Raw genomic sequence first — 20,032 nt, 5'->3', positions numbered from 1 at the left:
ACCTACTGTGCTTCAATCCAAATGGCATTTTCCATCTTTGATTAATGATTTATCTCCCTTTTAAACATTTTTTTTCAATTTGATTATCAGCTTCCCTCAGATAAATCCACCTGGTTGAACCACAGGAATGAAAATCGGTTAACCGATTAACCGTTCCACCCCTACTGTTCACTTTACGACAAACATGTTTGGACCCACTTATCAATCATTTCATTAAAACAACACTATGTCATGTCTGCATCATAACTAACTGCTGGTTTCTACAGAAACACCACTAATATTATGTAGAAAACCACCTATAAAACTACCCGTACCTGAAATGTATTCTTTGTTACATCAACAACTGGTTGTTTACCTGTCACACATACTGAAATCACCCACACAATATGAATCATTAGTGTTCTCAATGTTGTTGAAACATTTCATTTAGACGACATTTTTGTGTTTCTGCCAAGTAATACAGTTTTTATTTCTTTTCCAGATCATTAAACAGCATGAAGACAGTTAACGGCATGCTGGGAAAATCCCTCGTGTGTTGCATGTTAGCCAGGTTTTGATAGTTTGACTAATTCCAAGTGTGACTGGGATGATTCTGTGACAGCTAGAGTAGGTCATGCGTCACAACCTTTAGGGGCTGTTTTCTGGGATGAGGTTTATAAGACTTTATTACCGAGTATATTTAAAATAAAATAAAATACTCTTCAAATTCAGTGATTCTCAGCCAAACATGTTCACATCTGCAAGGAATGCATCTCCTGATAAAGTTCGTCCTGAGGCACAACACAGCTGAGGAGGCCTCAGATGGATCTGCAAAACAAAGATGACAATTATCAGACACGGTACACAGGGTGAGAACTGGTTTATGGGGGCTCAACTGACTTACTGGTTTTTCCAGAAGCTAACTGTTTCTTAAAAAATCCCCTAATAAATTTTGGTGTCAAACAGAAGTTCTATTTCCCTGGAGCAGAAGAAAAGAACTGCAGACTTCCAGGGTTTTGTCAATGTGGGAAACAAAGGGCTTCAAAAGAATACAGTGCAATAGTATAGCTTACAATTAATCATCAACCAAAAAAGAGACTTTAGGATAAAAATTCTAATTATTCATTTTATTTTTGTAAAGTTTTTTAAAATTAAAAACACATTTATTGCATGTTTATCTTATAGTTTGTTTTATTACTTTCACATCCCAAACTGCAGTTTTTCCTGACAAATTGCATTAAAAAAATGCAATTATATCTCACCAATAGAGTTAGGTTAAAAATATGAACAAATTAATAAAAAAAAAATCTTAATCACAATATTTTTTACAGAAAATACTTGATTTAAAGGTCTGTAAAAGTATTGAACTGCCAACAAAATTCAAGTTCTTTACGAATAAAATTAAAATTGAAACACCTACAGCTGCCAAACACTAAAAGAAAAGTCTGCTTTGATGCTTTAATTCAGGGGTGTCAAACTCAATCACACAGGGGGGCAAAAACCAAAACACACAGCAGGTTGTGGGCCAAACAGAACAAACATTTATTGAATACATAAAAAAAAAATGTCAAAAACTTTAAAATTTTAACTTTTTTAACATAAATAGAAATGTAAAAAGGCAGGAATATTATTCCAGAATAAATCAACCTAAACCTTAAATAACTTTCAATATCTTGCTCTCCATAAAATATATATTCTGGGATGTTACAAGATATCATCAGGCTGTTAATAATAATAATAATAATTGGGGCGACTGTGGTGCAGCGGTAGGGCGGTCGACTCCTGATCAGAAGTGAGCGGGTTCGACTCCCGCCTTGCCCGCCCATGTGTCGAAGTGTCCTTGGGCAAGACATTGAACCCCAAATTGCCTCTGGTGGGAGGTTGGCGCCAGTGTTCGGCAGCGGAGAAACCACCAGTGTGTGTGTGAATGGGTGAATGGGTCTGTGACTGTGAAGCGCTTTGGGCCCTCAAAGGAGGGTAGAAAGCGCTATACAAGTAAACGCCATTTACCATTTATAAAATGATCTGGCGGACCGGATAGGATTACCCAAAGGTAATTGTGCTAGGCAATATTAGCTTATTCTTGTTTTTTAAACAATATGTAATCATGAGTTTTTACAAATTAAACTGTTCCTTTTTAATAGACTATTAATAATAATAATAATATTTTCAATAAATCTTTGCTCAATTTTAATTAAATTAGTTACTTTAACTTCTAGTTTGATGTATGAATTTCTAATTTCCTTATTGACAGTTTAGCCTTTGATTAGTTTGTATTTCTTGTTATGTCATGCCAAAATTAAAACAATAATTAAAGTATTCATTCATGAATAAATGAATAAATGAATGAATTAAAAGTAGTTTAAAACAAGCAATTTAATACTGCATGAAATTGAATTAAAGTCTAAACTTGTGTAATGAAGTTGGATAAAATCAGAATTTTTTCCATTGACGTCCAGCACTTATTTTGTTCTATTAAATCATGAAATTTAATTAAAAATAACTATATGTTCCATTACGATCATCGTTTGAGCTATGGAAAAGTGTTTCCAGTGTTTTTTTTAATTTATTTATTTATTTTTTGTGATATTGACGTTTTTAGCCAAAAGGAAAAATCAACGGTTGTTTTCTAGGACATAGTTTCTGCAGAGATGTGTTCTCTTCTGCTAGTTCCTGCTAACAATCTCACTGCTGCATTCTGGACAAGCTGAAAACTTTTTTTTAGGGCACACTGCTAATAAAGAGTTACAGTAATCCAGTCTAGACATCACAAATGCATGGAGGAGTTTTACAGCATCACTTTTAGATAAAGAGTTTTTGATCCCAGCTATATTGTGTAGGTGAAAAATCTGTTTTAATATATGTCGTCCATAATCAGAAAAATGAAACAAGAATATATTAAAAACACTATTTTCATCAGTCTTTTAAGTTGTAGGTGCAATTTAATAAAATTTAATTTTTTACTTATTCCAACTCTATCTTTCAACATCTCTATTAATAATAATATTTGTTTTAGAAGATGAAAAGCTCAACACAAGAACATATAATAAACTAATGAATGATTATAAGCTATGAAACAAAGGAAATTGTGTTTTCTTTGTTTAAGCTCACACCTCTAAAAGTTTAAGGGACTTTTTCATGATTCCATATTTAACTGACAACAAATGTTTTACTGATGTGTGAGTTAATGTTTAGATGAACAGTTGGAAAGAGTGAAAGTGAACTTTATCTCACACCCTTCGTACATAATCTTTATTGTTATTAGGTTTATTGTTAATACCACTAAATAAATTACACAGGACAAAACTCATATGCAAGTGATTGATCCGTTTCATATATTTTTTGTTTTATTTTATTTTGAAAATATCTTTTCATGCTATTTTTAGGGGTGTGTCGCATAAATAAATCATTTAGGAGACATTATTGCATGTGAGTTTGTTCTGGTCAAAGTTTTTTTTTTTTTTTTGTCCCACTTGGCTTGCCATACTTTCTAATCTGATGTGGTGGAGCTGTCTCATGCAGTTCAAGTGTTCCAGGTCTTCTCCACAGCATTGTCAGTCACTCGTTGCCTCAGGCTTTGTGCACCAGACTCGGCTTTAACTTACCGGTCTTTCTCACAGCGTCTCACCGTTACTCCTCGGTTATGTTTTGGATTGTCCAACCAACTGTCTCACGGAGCTTTTGTTTTCGTTTTCAGCTTGTTTATTTTTTAGTAGAGAAAGTGATGACAGCAGACTGGTTATGAGAAACTTCTAGAATGCATCATTTCCCTCAGCGTGAGAAAAGCTGTGAAGAATTGTTTCCTGCTTGTTCTCTTCATGGGACTTAAAAACACACATGGAAAAAATAATAATTTGGTGCGACATAGAACTATCCCAGGTGGGAAAATAAAAAATGCCTTGGGAAAACATGCAATTGAGGGAACCTTGAGAATAATAATCAGTGTCCTGATCCAGATTTCTCATTTAATAAATATAGCACAAGAGTCTCTGACTTTTTTTGCTGTATTAGTCTTGTTAAAGAGTTAAAGAAAATATATATTTTGGAATCTGTTCTGAATTTAATGGTTTTATTGGACTCTCCCCAAGAATTTAAAATTTGAGTTTACAGTACAAAAAACCAAGGTGGTGATGAAGCTCATCCACCTGTATCCTCCAAAGAGGCTCCACCAAACCTAATAATGGTATTAAATCCTTTTTTATTCAGTATCCTTTGAGAAATGCATGACCCTTCACCTGAAACTCTTCCTCTCTAGATAAAAGACGAAAGGTAATAAAGGTTTATTAGGTTTTGTTCACGCTGTGAACTGTGTGTTCTTTGAACAGGGTGTGGAACACACGGCGCTCATGTGTGTGAGTGTCCGGTGTGATTGTCGGTGCAATGCTGCAGCCTGCAGGAAGCACTAAAGACACAACACCAGCAGCTGACTCACTGCAGAACACACTCACCTTCCAGGAATGTTGAAGCTCTCTGAAAGACTAATTCACATTTAGTCATCTTCGCAAATTTGAGAAGAGGAGTAATTCTACTTCTCCTGTTGCAGAAGTAGATATTTTTCTATTTCACTTTGTAGAAGTTGTGGACTGTGATGATATCACACTCCATGTGTGAGAATAAGGAAAATATTTCAGAAAAGAAATGTTGGTGGTATGTTTGTATTTAGGTAGCAGAAAACAGTTTTGCAAGGCATCTTAAATACACTTTTATTGAATTTAAAGCGTCAATTTGCTTAAAAATAGTCAATTGGGTCTTAAACTGATGAAACAGGAGAAAAGATTGCAGCTTGCACCTCATTTTAAATAATGTTCTCAAAGATTTGACACCAAATTATCTTCAAATATCACTGATATAAAAAGTGATGGTCTGTGGTATTAACCCTTTCATGTCTGAGGGTTCACTGGTGACGCTTAAACACAAAATCTATAACTTTTCAAACATTAACCATTCCATTGGGTTCTGCTCCTCACTAGTCTTCTTCATCTTTGGAATTTGATTCCCAAATGAAAACCTCTCATCAGAAAACAGGATCTGGGATCACTGGACAACAGTCGAGACGTTTCCTCCGTTGGTTCAGGCTCAGAAGAGTCCTGAACGAGGAACCCGACAGTTGTGGTCCATCTCCTGAATGTGGATGTTTTTAAAAGCTGCTCTCCTCCTCATTCCACTCTTTCTGGGCGTCTGCAGGTTCTTGAATCTTTTAATAATGTCCTGAAGTCCACAGTCGTCTCTTTTGCTGCTGCGTCTTCTGCTTTTGTCCTTCCGTTAGACTTTCTGTTGATCTACTTCACAGCAGCACTCTGTGAACAGCAGAACTCATTTAGTCTTTGGTGTCTTTACCCAGACTATGGAGAGGATCAGTGATGCTCTTCTGGATAGAAGTCTGAATTCCTCTCTTTATGGAACCAAACTGAACCAATTTAATGAAATATAATCTGGGGACATGTGCTTAGAATGTAGATGATTAATTGTTGAAATTCAGTTTAAAACATTCACATCCTGAAAAATGTGGGCAGTTTTCTGCAGGGTATTCTGATTTTTAAAGTCTGTGAATTTTATGAGTTTGAACCCCAATTTATGTAAAAATAAAGAAACAAATACTTAAAATGTATTAACCAGTGGACTCTGAGTCTGTATTCTATGAACGTTTAATTTTTTGAATATTATTATGGAAATGAAAACAGTTTTCAATTATATTCTCATTTTTGGAAAGGATCCACATTATTAAAAAATGACAGTGTAAGGATAAAAGCAGCACAAAAATCTATTTTTAATGGAATTTGTCTTGGTTGGGCTAATTGTTTTAGGGTTAAGGAATGAGCAAAGGTGAAATTAGGTTTTTGAACTGAGGTAAACACACCTTAAAACAACAGATTTCTCTCAATAGTTTAAAAGTTTAGACCAAAAATTGTCCGAAACAGAAAATAAGTTAAGTCGCTCAGATGTTTGATGGTTCAAAACTGTGCTGACACGTTCACTCAAATAAAGAACCAGTCAACCTATAAAACTAGACTTCCTCCCAAATCCAGAGATGACATCAATTTAGTGTCATCTGAAAGGTAAAGTTCATGCTCTCAGATACAATTTTGAAGAAAAATACTACCATAACAACAAATGTTTTTTTTTTTTATAAAAAATGTGAACTTAAAATAAAAGGATATATTTCATTTATTAGCGCAGCAAAACAAAGATGCACATGGATCTAGTTGTCTACAAGTGGATTAATCAGAATAGAGCAGAGAGCTATAATCTTTTTTAAACTGAAGTTTTTCTTCTGCTCTTGATTCAATTGAATAAAGAAATGCTCAGAAATGCAATTTTAAGCTTAATTTTCTTTATACAGGCCACAAAAACATGTTAAAAACACAAAAGATACCATTTTTATTGGCACGCCTTAACCATCATACCCCTATTTTTTTTCTGAGTTGAATATCATTGCATCATTTTAATATTCTTATCTGTTAGTTAAGCGTACGGCTTCCTAGAAAGTCCCTTATGACTTTTCTGATTCAAATACTCATTCAAAAGGAAAACGGATCAATGATTGGATCTCCTGTGACATGTGACCCATAATGTTAACTTATTACCTGGAAGAGTCCACTTCTCCATACCTCTCAGTGCTGAGTGAAGGTTATTCAGGCCTCCACACCCACACTGAGATCATTCGTTCTCTCATTTCTTTTAATCGATGTTCTTCTCCTCTGACAGAAATGACATCAAGAACACTTGTTGAATGGAAAGCGCTGATTCTTGTCCTCTCAGGTAGGCTTTATGGTGAATTCTTTTGAGTTTCTGAAGATCTGCTCTCCTGTCTTTGTTGCAGTAACACTGATGTTAATCATTAACCAGCTCTATACGACTCCACGACTGAGAAACACCTTACTTTAAGTGGTGATGTGTGGTTTTCCTTTGATTTCCAGCGTTTTCGTGCTGCTGGGGGCTGCACGTTTCCATCCCGGAGGTGGAATATAAGGTTGCAAAGGGACAAGATGTGGAGTTGACCTGCAATTTCATCCCAGCAGTTTCTATTGCCAACAACTTCCTCCTCAGCTGGGATGCTCAACCTGATGTTGCTGGGACACCACTGGTGAGACGGAAATGCATATAGTGTAATGTTTATTAAGAAAATAATTCTTAATGTCTTTATTCATGTTTCAGGTTTAGTCAGACGGATTAAAGGTTCTTATAGGAGAGAAAAATTAGAAAAAAATGCATTTTTGAAAGATTCTAAAATGTTGTACACTGTAAAAACAAGCCCCTTAGAAATAAGTAAAACTTTCTTATCACATTGGTAGATCTTTAAATAAGTTAAAAAAAATAAATCTGCCGATGGCCTGAGAAAATTAGTTTTACCAAGAATTCTTAGTTTTAGAAAGAAATTCAAGTCATTAAGACATGTTTCCTCAAACTAAGAATAATTTGCTGAAGAAATATGACTAATACAGATAATAAGAATTTTTATCTTCAAAAAATACTTTTTATTTTCTTAAGATCAGTTTTTGCAGCTTAAGTGGCTCAAAAATATTTTTTTAAGGGTTGTTTTCCCCTTTAATGTTAACAACAAAATGGAAACATCCCTGATCGTTGTTGAAATGTGACGTCGTTTGTGTGATAGTAATGACCTTTGTGCCGAGATCATTCAGTGGGTGGATGAGTATCAACCGCCTCCTGCTTCTCTGATGACTCACAAACACAAATCCTCCTTAATTTGGTGAAACAGGAATTCTGAAAATAGTTTCTTAAGACAGATGTAGAAAATATATTTAAAGGTGTGGACAGGGGCGGAGCTAGAACATTTGATCACGGGGCGGGGCAGAAGACTTTGAAAGGGTGGCAAAGTGGACGGCCATTACAAATGAAAGGATCAAAAATGGTGTTTTAGAAAGTTTTATTGTTATATTATTAATAAAACAGGAGTTCTTTTGGCCAATCAGCTATTTATGGAGAGAAAATAGACTCCACCGATTTGTGTGTGCAAAATTCTTGGTTTATTACTCATACAATACATTTTGTGCATAATTGTGTGCACTTGCAATTGTGTATTCAAGTAAAAAGAAGTGACAAAATACAAAATAAAATTGTGTGATTGCTTAGTAAGCATTCACACTATAGTGATTCCCCTTCTCCTTTCCGTACCTTTTTTCTTCACATAAAACCTCAATCACACTTACAGCGATTTCAGCGATCAGTATCAAAACGTTCAGCTCGTTCAGGAGATTACGCATTGTATTTTTGGTCTTCATAAACTTAATGATTTTTGAAATACTGAGCAAAAGAAATGAATAAGAAAGTCTTCAAATTTCAAAATTTTAAGTGGATTAGCAACAAGCCTTTAAATATATCCATGAGCTATGTTTCAATCTTTTATAGTAATTTTAAAAAATTGAAGTTTTGCTAATATTTTAGCAACAAGCTAACATTTTGAGCTAATTTGTTATTTACTGGCGGTTTTTTGGGCTAATTTAGAGTTTAGCTTCAATTTTAGCAACATGCTAAAGTTTAAGACTAATTTAGTTTACTGAGAATTTTAGACTATTTTTGAGTTTAGCTAGTATTCAACCAGCAAGCTAGCTTTTTTGGGTGGGCTAATTTGGCATCTACTAAGGTTTTTTTGGGGGGCTAATTTAGAGTTTATTTCTTATTTAGGCAACACACTAAATATGTTTGCAAAATTGGCATGTATTATCGATTTTTAAGCAATTTTACTACAAGTTTTTCTGAAATATAGATCAACTTTAGCGCTTTTTCATAGTTCTTTAATAAAATTTCCTGTCTTTTAGCAAATTTAACATTTTGTAAATAGCTTTTGCATTTTCAGCAAATCCCTTCAGAAATTAAAGTAAATTGCGTCACCATTTTCAGCAAAAAGCTTCAGCATCTTCAGCGACTACTTTCAGTAAAAAGCTAGAATTATTGCAGAAAATGCAACTTTTCTAGCTAGATCTGTTTTTTTTTCCTTTATTTTTATTTTTTCTTTTGCTGTATGAGGGGATAGGGGTGCTGCCGCGAGGGAGCAATGAGCTCTGGAAGATTAAAAAAATAAAGTTTTGAGTACTTTAGAGATGGCAGCACCCCTGTCCGCGTACACAGCGAAAGCACGGAGCTCTTCCTGGAGTGCCGTCCCCCAGCCAGCAGGCATCACCAGGTCCTTCTCCACACCCAGGGAGCAGATTGTAGGGATGATTTTATTTTGTGTTTGTGTAAATTGTATTTTGTTAATTTCGTACATGTAAATACACCATTGCAAGTACACACAGTTAAATACAAAATGTATTGTTTCAAATCAAGAATTACGCACACACAAATTGAAAGAGTTTTTTTTTTCTCTCTATTGCTTTTTCTTATGCTTAAAACAAGTTTTTGAAGATTCAAAAACTGGGGGGGGCAAAGCTTTTAGTTCATGGGGGCAGTTGCCCCCCTGTAGCTCCGCCCCTGGCTGTAAAACTTTACTTCAAAAAGACAAATCCATACCCTAAATTATACACTCAAAAAAATGAACTTTTTGGAATCAACTCTTTATTCCTTCTGACTGAAGTGAAAGACTGAAAGCATAAAAAATCATAAACGCTTCTCAGTAGCTGCACAGTTTGCACAGTGTGCCACTCCCTCCATTATCCCTTCAGCGTTTCACCGCGCCTGGACGTTGAACCCACACCAAGCTGAGCACACTTTCTGTTTGTGTTGACCTCCTCAGAAATCTGTGGCGTCCTACTTTCTGAACACTCCTGTGGACATTGCGCCTAACTATGAAGGCAGGGCCTCCTTGGAAGTTAACATCGAGAGAAGAACCAGCACGCTCCGACTAACAGGGGTGACCATGAAGGACAGCCGCACCTACCAATGCAGTGTCAAAATATCCGGCGATGACGAGGGAATAACAGCTGCCACCACTTCTGTTTTAGTGCTGGGTAATCATTCACACACTGATGCTGACTTTCTGTCCATTTAAGAGGAACCAAAAAAGGCTCATGACATCTCCAACTGTGATTTCCATGGAGAGAAAAGAGTCTCACCTCAGATAAACCTGGTTTTGTGTGTGTGTAACAAGCAAATTGTGCGTATTTTTTTTAAATTTGTGTGTAAAGTTAGTTTCAAGCTGTTGTAATTTTAGTTTGTGCATAAGTAATTTGCATTTTTTTATTTCATAATGTTTGTACTTATGCACAAAACGTTTTGTATCAAGATTTACTCACACATAAATCCAAAGTTACGCACAAGTCAAGAATTATGCACGCACAGCTCAGGATGAGTCTATTTTCTCTCCATAGTTTCCATTTAAATTGGAAATCACAGACTGAAGGAAGCTGTTCATTGATGTTCTCAGATCACCTATGAAAATGCCAAAGCAGAAATCTCAAAGTATTTTAATTATTTCCATTTAAACATATTACCAGATAAAAACAAATCTATGTACATAAATAAATTTAGATATGATTTAAGAGTTGCTATTTTGTCGATATTAATATACTTTATATATGGAAAAGTTTATTTACTATAGGGTGTTATCATGCTAAACCTACAGTCTTGCCCATAACATGACACTTGTTACATAGCAACATCAATTTACTTCCCTCAGCAACACACCCAAACATGCATGTTTGGATTTTCTCTGGGTTTCTCCCCACAGTTTCAAAACATGCTTCAAAGTTTAATCACTGACTCTAAATTGTCCATTCGTGTGAATTTGGTCGTTGAGTGCACCCTACCTACACCTGAGAGTAGCTTAGCCTCTGCCTCCCTGTGACCCTGAACAGGAAGCAGGTACAGAAAATGGATGAATGATGGATGGATAAAGTCCATTAAAGCAAATCAAGATCCTGGCTGCAGCTGCTGATGGAGGTGTGCACAGCTTCTGCTATCTGATTTCTAAAGCCCATTATAAGTGGTATAAAATCTAAGGTAGATGATGCTGTTGTCTAAATGTAGCACTTTACACAGTCACATTTAGATTTGACCATGAAACCTCATCTCTTCGCTGGGATAAAAGGATTCCAGGCAGGAAACAAGCTCCAGTCCAAGTTAGGTCGACTGGATTTTGCAATCCTAAACATCCACTGATGTACACAAAAAGAAATATGTAGAAGGATCGGTTCAAACTATACACAAATTTGATATTAACTTGCATCTTTGCATCAATTAAGCTCATTTTAAAAGTTGTTTTAATATATATATTTATCTTCTCTCTTCCAGAGCCTCCCTCTCCACCAATCTGCAGGATTCAGGGAAAAGTGGAGTATTACCACGACATCAACCTCACCTGCATGTCTGAAGAGGGATCTCCAAAACCAGTCTACACGTGGACAACCTTCAGTGTGGAAAACATTCCCAGGCAATTCCCTCCTAAGACAACTCAAAGTAGGACTTGCAGGCACCAACTTTTACTGACTTAAAAGATGTTTTCTTTTTGGCAATTATTTCTAATTCTTTGAATTGTCCTTTTTTCTGGCAGAAGACGGAGTTCTGTCTCTTTACAATATTTCAAGAGAGACTTCTGGGTACTTCATCTGCACATCGAGGAATTCAATTGATGTTGCCACCTGTAATGTTACAGTGGCTGTTGTTCCTAGTGAGTTTAATAATCAAAATGCAGGATTATAGAGGAATTAAAGCGGGTTTGATCATGATTTTTTTCTGTGTTAAGATGTTTGCTCCGTTTTATTCACAGTCACAGGATAGTAATGAACATAATTTATGGTTTCCAATATTTGTGATGTCTTTTTGAGGTGTAACACAAAAAGGCTAATGTTTTTACAGTTTTGTAAAATATGTTTGCTAGTTGTGTGTGTTTTTAAAATTTTTGGTAAACTGAAAATAAGAACCATCTTTGTTTGAGTTCTCAGAATGGAGGTATAAATGACACTCGTGGGACAAAATAGAGGTCTTGTTATGGAGAGAAAATAGACTCACCCAGTTTATGCATGATTCTTTATTTGTGCAAATCTTTGGATTTGTGCGCGCCTAATTCTTGATTTGTGTACATAACTTAGAATTTCTGCCTTCGTAATTCTTGATTTGCGTGCATAACTTAGGATTTGTGTGCGCGTAATTCTTGATTTGTGTGCATAACTTTAGATTTGTCCGCGCATAATCATGATTTGTGGGTAAATTTGAACTTTTGCGATCATAATTCTTGATTTGTGTGCATACCTTTGGATTTGTGCATGCATAGATCTTGATTTGTGTGCATAACTTTAGATTTGTGCACGTGTAATTGGGATATGTGGGTAACTTTCGATTTATGCAAGTGTAAGTCTTGATTTGAGTGCATAACTTTGGATTTATACATGCATAATTCTTGATTTATGTGCATAACTTTGGATTTGTCTGTGCGGAATTCTTGATTTGTGCATAACTTTGGATTTGTTTGTGCACAAATCATGCACAAACTAAAATTACAAAAATTTAATATATGCACAAATCTTAAAAAATTAAACACGAATCGCTTGTTATGCACACACAAAACCACTTATGCAAACAAATCTGAGGTGAGACTGTTTTCTCTCCATACCTTGTTAACTAAAGCAGCAAAACTGATAAATCCAATGACATCACATCCGTCCACTGTTCCGCATAATGTTATCTAATTACTGGTAACCATTAAATATTTCAGGAAGATTTCAGATAGAGTTTACAAAAAGAGTTTTCAAGGCTGATAAAAAAAAGGTTTCACTGCTTAGCACCATTTGTAACATGGTAAAAGTATTTGTTAGTCACAAATTCTGCAAGCTGTCTAACTGTTACCATAGAGACATTTTTACAGGATGTCAAGACAGAATTCAGAAAATCACAATGTTTGATTTTTAAAGAATTTATTTGTATAATGAAGAAGAACATAAGGATTTGGATTTGTTTCCTTTTGGTCTTTAGCAGGTTTTCCCACACTGGATTTGCTATTTTGGTCCATTCTTCCATTCAGATCTTCTCAAAAGCTATGGCCTTTGGGGACTGTTGCTAGACAACACAGACTGTCAACTTCGTCCACAGATTCTCTATTGGATTGAGGTCCAGAAACTAGCTAGAACACCACAGAACCCCGTAATGTTTTTTTATATAGCCACACCTTCATTGTTCATTGGATATGTTTGGGATTATTGTCATGCTCTAAGATCCAGACGTGTTTTATCTTCAATGCTGTCACTGTTAGAAGGAGGATTTATCTAAAATCTCACTGTACGTGGCTCCATTCCTCCTCTCATTAATTTCTTAAATATTATACAAATCAATTATTTAAAAACCATACAATGTGATTTTCTGGATTTTTTACCACCCTGTCTTACAGTTGAAGTGTAGTGTGAAGTTGAGCATCTGATAAATGTGAATAAGGATGTTTTATAATAGAAAATGTTAAACTAAGCAGCAAACACAATGAGAGAATTAGGACTTGGACTAAGTCAATTGTTTTTTTATCATCCTTGTAGGTAGTATGAACATTGGAGCTACCGTTGGTATAATTGGAGGAGTTCTTGCAGGTTTACTGGTTATTGGGATTCTTATTTTTTGCTTTTGCAAGAGAAAGAACAAAAAAGGCAAATATGTTCAAGGGTATGTTGCTTTTTTTGTTAGTTTTTTATTTATACATAACGTTTGCTATCATGAGGCTTGCTTGTTAAACTTTCAAATCTGTCTTGTTTGTCTTTCAGTTCACCAGGTGACATTGAATTTTCTGACAAAGACGATCCAGTAGTTGAAGAGTTGGACAGGGAAGACAAGTCCAACACTGCGAAAAAAACCATCAGCCATCAAGAAGTTCTAACTGCTGTTCTTCAAAGAAATGACAATACTGGGGAAACGGGAGAACTGCTTGATGTCGATCAGTTCAGTTATAAAAGCAGTAGCGTGGGGGTCAAAGATGGCAAGGGCAGTGATTTTGACTCAGTGCGTTATCAGGACAGCCAACATAATACCTATCGTGGAAGTAGGGAACATCTTGATGACCAACGTGACCACTATGGAAGTCGAGATCGCCTGGACGATCGTCGTGAAAACTACGGCAGTCGGGATCCCCTTGATAATCGCCAACGCTATGGTAGTCGCGATAACCTTGATGATCAACGTGGACGCTATGGTGGCAGTCGTGATCGTCTAGACGATCGTGGTGAACGCTATGGGAGTCGGGATCGTCTAGATGACCGTAGTGAACGCTATGGGAGTCGCGATCGTCTAGACGATCGTGGTGAACGTTATGGCAGTCGCGATCGTTTGGATGATCGTAGTGAACGCTATGGCAGCCGTGATCGCCTTGATGATAGACGAGACCGTTATGCCGGTAGTCGTGATCGCCTTGATGATCACAGTGATCAGTACCAGGGTAGTGACCGTGGCGACCATTACAGTGATCGTCACTACAGAGATTAGATACGTATTTCTGAGTTACTGAAAGGCGTTTGGGAGTATGGTAATTGCTTTGTTTTTCATCTTTGAAGTAGCAATAACGCTGTTTTAGCCACTCTTTTTAAAACTTACTCCACTGATGGCAAGAGGATCTCAGATTGTTTCACATAAGCATTGATTTGATTGGACAAAGAACAGAGTAAGAATTCGTATCATTGGACATGTAATGAAATAATGTGAATTCTGAAACAACAAACACTGTAAAGCTCTAACAAACCCCACTGTTCTTCAAAGGATCCTTACTATGACCTCATTTTTTCTTATCATTTTGATATCTTTTTTTATTTTATTTTCTAGAGTACTTAATAATTATTGAACTTATGTTTGGCAAATGGAATCCATCAAAATATCTTACATTTATCGCAAAAAAAGAAGAGAGTGTGGGTTTGTTTATTGAGATGTGCACAGGCTCCTAACGCCACATTATTGTAACTTTATGGCATAGAAATGGACTCTAATAGAATACATGTTCAGTTTCTGGGTCACGGAGTCACTTCAAAGAAGGGTTTCCTCACCTTTCATTGGTTAAGTAATCTCAACTCCTTTAAAGCTGACTAGCTAAAAAGCAGTCGACGTGGTCACGTGATTGAGATTACGTCCCTGAGTGGCCTATAATTATGCTGTTGTGTAGATAATACCATTGACTGTATATAGGAACTGGACTGAGCACATGTGATGCCACCTAAATGCCTTACCTCCAACTCCAGCAAAATGAAGGCAATTCAATCACCATTTTTCTGGGATACAGTTTTCGCCATGTTGGAGCTAGACGACAGTGACTAGTCCAAGTCGGTCTGAGTCAATGTTTCTATGCCAACTACTGTCCCCAATCATGAGTGAGCTTGTCAGAAGTCCAGACCTCTTACACTAAAAGCAGCACGGCAGAAACGTTTAAGGTGGGGGCTGTCTGGAACCACTTGGTTTTAATAAGGTATCTGATTGGTCAGTTTATAACTTGCAATCATAGACCATTTAATAAGAACTGGACATAACAAGCATTGAGGTCCCCCGTAGGAAAAGCATTACCTTCGGCTCTCGCCAAACCAGGCCAGAGATTACTGTTCGAAGTCCACACCTCTTCCACTGAAAGGAGCTTGGAGGAATCTGTCAATTTTGGATTCTTGATACAGGGAGGGGGGGGGGGTCACTTTGTCCAGTTCTCTATATACAGTTAATGGATGTAACATTCAAATAATCAAATATTAATGCTAAATAACAAAAAAATCCTAAAAGTAATCATTGAAATTGTGAAATGTGATGTGTTTGTTGAGAAGTTTTATGCTGTTTTTTTTCTTTCTTTCTTTCTTTTTTTTTTTAAAGCGCTTATTAAAGTTTTTCAAACGCAACATGTGTGATGACGTTCTTATTCTTTAATGTATTATTAACAACATTGTTACTACACCCGGTTGATCCCACGCACGGCGCGGGGCTCGCGGGCCTCTCCCCTCTTCGCGTGCGCCTGGACTCACCTCTCTCAGAAATGGTTCAGTCCCGTTAGAAGCAGCCGGAGGCAGCAGGTTCCTCGCGAGCTACGACATGAAAAACGTACCGATGAATTCGCTCTGATAACGGACCGTATCATGACATTTTACCGGGCGGCCACTCTACTGGGAGCACTCGGTGAGTTTGATTTATTTCATGAAGATTTTTGAGAGGTGTTCGCCCACTTTCTCGACAGCAACAGGTTGAGCGTATAAACTTCAGCTCACCCGGAGACTGCTGGATGTGAAGACTCCGCTACTACTACTAGCAGCCTGAGTTTGGTCTCTAGTCTAAATTTAGGAATAAATATCATTATGTATTAATTATTTGTTTCATATTTGTATTTTGTTGGTCTGTTTTTGTGCTGTGTGTATCGTGCGTTGTGTTAATATCGAGCCATTTTTCAGTTACTACGTTTTTAGGACAGCTTTTAAGCTAGCAAAGAACTTGAATGGACCAAAAAAGGATATTTTTTTTTATTAATAAATAACATTAAACCTGCATATATTTGAAAAAATGTAAGAAAAAAGATATGAACATCCTTAAATTATGGTTGACTTTTTCAAACATCATAAAAACAGATACTATATTCGGACTTGATTTGTTTTATCAAAATAATGAGTCAATGTGAAGGAATGCGCGTTAGAAAAGCCGGAAATGTGGCGGCTTTTGGGAGGAAAGGTCTGTTCAGGAAACGGCCTGCGACCATCAGCAGAGCATTGACCTGGAGGAACCTCCTCCGTTTGTCAGGGTTTATCTAATCCTGAGAGGACACCTGTGAATGCGGGTCTGCAGCCCGGGCATTAGCCTTCAGTGGGCGTCGGTAAACAACAGTTAACAGGTGCCTCCACCTACACCATGGTCTGGAATGAATAACGGTTTGATTTAAATCTCTTGTAGTTAATTGGTCTGTTCGCATTCAGCTGGAAGGATCTCTGCTCTCTGATTGGTCGAAAGGCTGTGACCTTTTTCCTCTTCTCTTGTGGGACATGGGGAGGAGTGGGGGGGTCTGAACAATGGCCTGCTCCTTAAAAAAATCAAACAAAAGGAAGACCACTACACCCCAGGGACAAAAATAGGAACTCGGTCACCCCTTCCTGTTCCTCTGAGAGGAAAACGATGATTAAGATCTGATTCTATTTGAATGAATGGACTGGTTTAAATTTAGGGGAAAAAATTAGAAATTATGATCTTTTGTGTGTTTTTGCTGATGGCTCTGGTTCAAATCCCAGCTGGGTCATTTCTGTGTAGAGTTTGCATGTTCTCCATAGACTGTATATGAGAGCTGGATTGAGTAACCCCTCCCTCTGCATTCCAAATAGGAAATACCCACTGGTCCCATTGAAATCCCATAGACTTCAATAGAGAAATAAGTAGTCAGCTATTACTCAGTCATTGCATTTGTCAGAATGACCATTCTTTCTCTTATACCTCTTTTTAACATGTTCTTGATAATCGTTTTTTTTTTTTTTTTTCTTTAAGTTATTTAAGTTAGTAACTAACCAATCAGATGCCTCGATAAAAGTAAGTGACGCCCCCCCACCTAGAACATTTCAAACATATGATTGACAGATTCTTCTGTGCCTGCTTTCAGTGAAAGGGGTGTGGTTTTCCAACAAGCTCACTCCTGATCAGTGATGTTGGTTGCCATAGAAATGTTGACTCAGACCGACTTGGACCAATCCCTGCTTACCAACGTTGTCTGGCTCCAAAATGGTGAAGTCTGTATTGTGGTAAAATGGCGACTGAATTGACTTCATTTCGTTGGAACCGGTAGTAAGGCATTTTCTATGGATGACGTCGCAGTCACTCTGTCTAGTTCTCTGTTTTACATTGCAGTCGATGTTTGTACCTCCACCTTCGCCTCGCAGTAGCTGGGGTGGCTCTAGCAGCAAAAAGGATTCACCATGTTTTGAAGATGGATTCGATTCAATTAAAACAACTTTATTTATCCCCTAGGGCCAATTCTGTTTTTAATGGTGGAGAGAGTGGCTTGAAAAATGTACATTATAGAAGAAAGACCCAATAGGAAACAAAATAAAGAAACAAATACACAATAATTAAAAGAAGATAACAGAAAGTGACACTTTAGAACATGAAAAAAATAAGTTTGAGAACTTTCTGTTGTAAAAATGCATCTTGAGATAGTATACTGTTGTGATGTCTTTGTAGTTTCCTTGAAGTAGTACATTTGTTTATAAAAATTGCATTTGTGGGATAAGAAGCTGAGTTAATTTATTAGTCGTGACCTTAACAAGTTGATCAATCTTCTTTGGCAATGAAACATTGATTTATATTGCTTTTAATATGGACTCTTGTGCTTTGTCCAAATTGCCCCCCACTCATTTTATAGTGCACTGTATAGTGCGTTTGCCATTTTCTAGTGCTGTCTGAATCTACTAATTCCAAATTGAGTGCACTCGAAATTTCCCAGAAGTCTGCGAAAAACTAGTGTACATCGATGGTCACTAGATTAGCAAATATAGACTACAATGCATTGCGGTCGAACACTTTCGAACAAAAAAACATGTTTAAATGCAATATTTGAATAAACCATCAACATTTTCACCATCAGAACACAGTGGAGTCATAAATAAACATTGTAAAATGTTCATTTTTATTCGATTTTCGCTTCGTAATATCGATGACGTCATACCCGTTTTTAAAAAAAAAAAAACCGAAAGAAAAGCAGTGAGCACCGTGTCCGAATTACCTTTAAAATCCAGGGCACTATATAGTCCTGCACTTCATAGTTTATTAGTAGTTAGGGGTTAGGGAGGGATTTCGGACACAACCTTGGTTTGACCTTTCGGTAACCCCAGGTGCTGTTAATCAGTGGGCTAATTGGCAGCACCTGAGTTCATGGCTCCAGTGCTCGGAGAACTGGCTGCTTTAGCTCTAGTTTGATTATTCTTGTTGTGTCACTTCTAAAAACAGAAAAGAATTAAAAACAAGAATAACTCTGAAGAAAGTTGATTGGTGGATTGTATTTTAGGGAGAACGGTGTAGGAAGGGTTTCTGCTGATGTTCTGGGCCCTGATAGTTAGCCAGCGTCTCTTAGAAAAATCCAGATGTTTGTTTCCCCACTCCTGAAAAGTTGAAAGCATCTGCAGCCCTGTTTGGTCAGATCCAAAGGGACCCAGAATAATTGTGGATATTAGATAACAAGGTTAAATGCAGGGTGTGTGCAGCTCTCGCCGGTCCTGAGAAGAAGCAGGTCCGTTGACTTGCTCATTTCCTGTCTTTGGGGAATGTTTAGGACAAGTTCCTGCCCCACCTAGAGCTGAGACGAGTAGCAGAAATTATCCATGAGTGTACAACTCCTGTATCTCCTGCCTGTGTGATGACAACCCCCCTACCTCCCCGCAGGCCTCCCCAGCCCCCCACACACGCTGGAATTTAACCTCCGACCTCTGCGCTGAGCGGCAGCGATGCTCCCACACACCTTCTCCTTGTTCCTGTCTGTGCCCCAGAAACATACACTAGATCCGATACCATCTATGCTGATAAAGAGATGTTTATTATTCTGTAATAATTTTTAAATTTACAGCATTTCTCCTTTTATAGCCCCTTTGTTAACTTTATTTATCCAGCTCTGTATATGTTTTGAAACTTTTCATGTCCCTGAAGATAGACTAAATATGGAGATAGCACTAAATGTGTCACCAACAATCAAACGACAACTTTCCATAAACTGGAATCTGCCTGAGAAAGCTGTTAACACGGATGTGTTGTTGTTGGCAGGGTGTCTATTGTCCTTGACATGTGTGCAGGATGCTGTTTGTGTGCGTGTTTCTGCTGCTATAGCAAATGTTTTTGGTGGGAATTGCAGTTTAAATGCTGGTTCCCTGTGAAAAGACACTTAACTGAGGCTCAACTGGGATTGAACTTTCATTCATAAAAACTGAAATGTTTCTGCTACATTCAAGAGTTTATCAATTTGCATGCAAGATAAAGTTGGGATGAGATAAAATGCTGATACAAGTTTTCAAGAGAAAAAATGTACTTCTCAATTAAGTTAAAAATGGAATACAATATGTCTTTCATTGTTATAAGTGAACAATTATGAGAATGAAACAAGTAAAATTTGTTTTAGTAAGATTTGTTGAAATTAATTGTGTGGTCATGCTCTAATTTAACTAAATGTAACAAATTAAACCTTGAAATTAGCTAAAAAAAAAAA

General features: G+C 36.9%; 2 protein-coding genes across 5 annotated transcripts in view; both read left to right on the top strand.

Annotated features, from left to right (window-relative positions):
- The first annotated feature begins 6,581 nt into the window (after positions 1-6,581).
- LOC112155223 (cell surface A33 antigen) lies at positions 6,582-15,427 on the top strand. Its single transcript, XM_024286739.2, has 7 exons — positions 6,582-6,738; positions 6,897-7,063; positions 9,671-9,884; positions 11,167-11,331; positions 11,426-11,542; positions 13,395-13,518; positions 13,617-15,427. The coding sequence occupies exons 1-7, from the start codon at positions 6,687-6,689 to the stop codon at positions 14,329-14,331; spliced, it is 1,554 nt and encodes a 517-aa protein (XP_024142507.2). The 5' UTR covers positions 6,582-6,686; the 3' UTR covers positions 14,332-15,427.
- A 29-nt stretch (positions 15,428-15,456) lies between these two features.
- LOC112155483 (immunoglobulin-like domain-containing receptor 2) overlaps positions 15,457-20,032 on the top strand; it is a 27,312-nt gene continuing 22,736 nt past the window's right edge. For 2 of the 4 annotated variants that reach the window (XM_024287130.2, XM_024287128.2), the window contains exon 1: positions 15,457-15,987. In XM_024287130.2, the coding sequence (XP_024142898.1) occupies positions 15,948-15,987 (40 nt within the window). In that variant the 5' untranslated portion in view covers positions 15,457-15,947. The remainder of the gene's footprint in view (positions 15,988-20,032) is intronic. The other 2 variants (XM_024287129.2, XM_024287131.2) reach the window with 2 other exon arrangements.

This window comes from Oryzias melastigma, linkage group LG21, assembly GCF_002922805.2.
Source record: "Oryzias melastigma strain HK-1 linkage group LG21, ASM292280v2, whole genome shotgun sequence".
NCBI lineage: Eukaryota > Metazoa > Chordata > Actinopteri > Beloniformes > Adrianichthyidae > Oryzias > Oryzias melastigma.
Note: the sequence above shows the minus strand (reverse complement) of the source record. Positions and strands in the feature narration are given on the sequence as shown.

Bases quoted from the DNA above. Each gene is read 5' to 3' on its own strand.
- LOC112155223 (XM_024286739.2), top strand. From the start codon at position 6,687: ATGACATCAAGAACACTTGTTGAATGGAAAGCGCTGATTCTTGTCCTC. The intron at 7,064-9,670 runs GTGAGACGGAAA...TGACCTCCTCAG, and splicing joins ATGTTGCTGGGACACCACTG to AAATCTGTGGCGTCCTACTT. The intron at 13,519-13,616 runs GTATGTTGCTTT...TTTGTCTTTCAG, and splicing joins AAAGGCAAATATGTTCAAGG to TTCACCAGGTGACATTGAAT.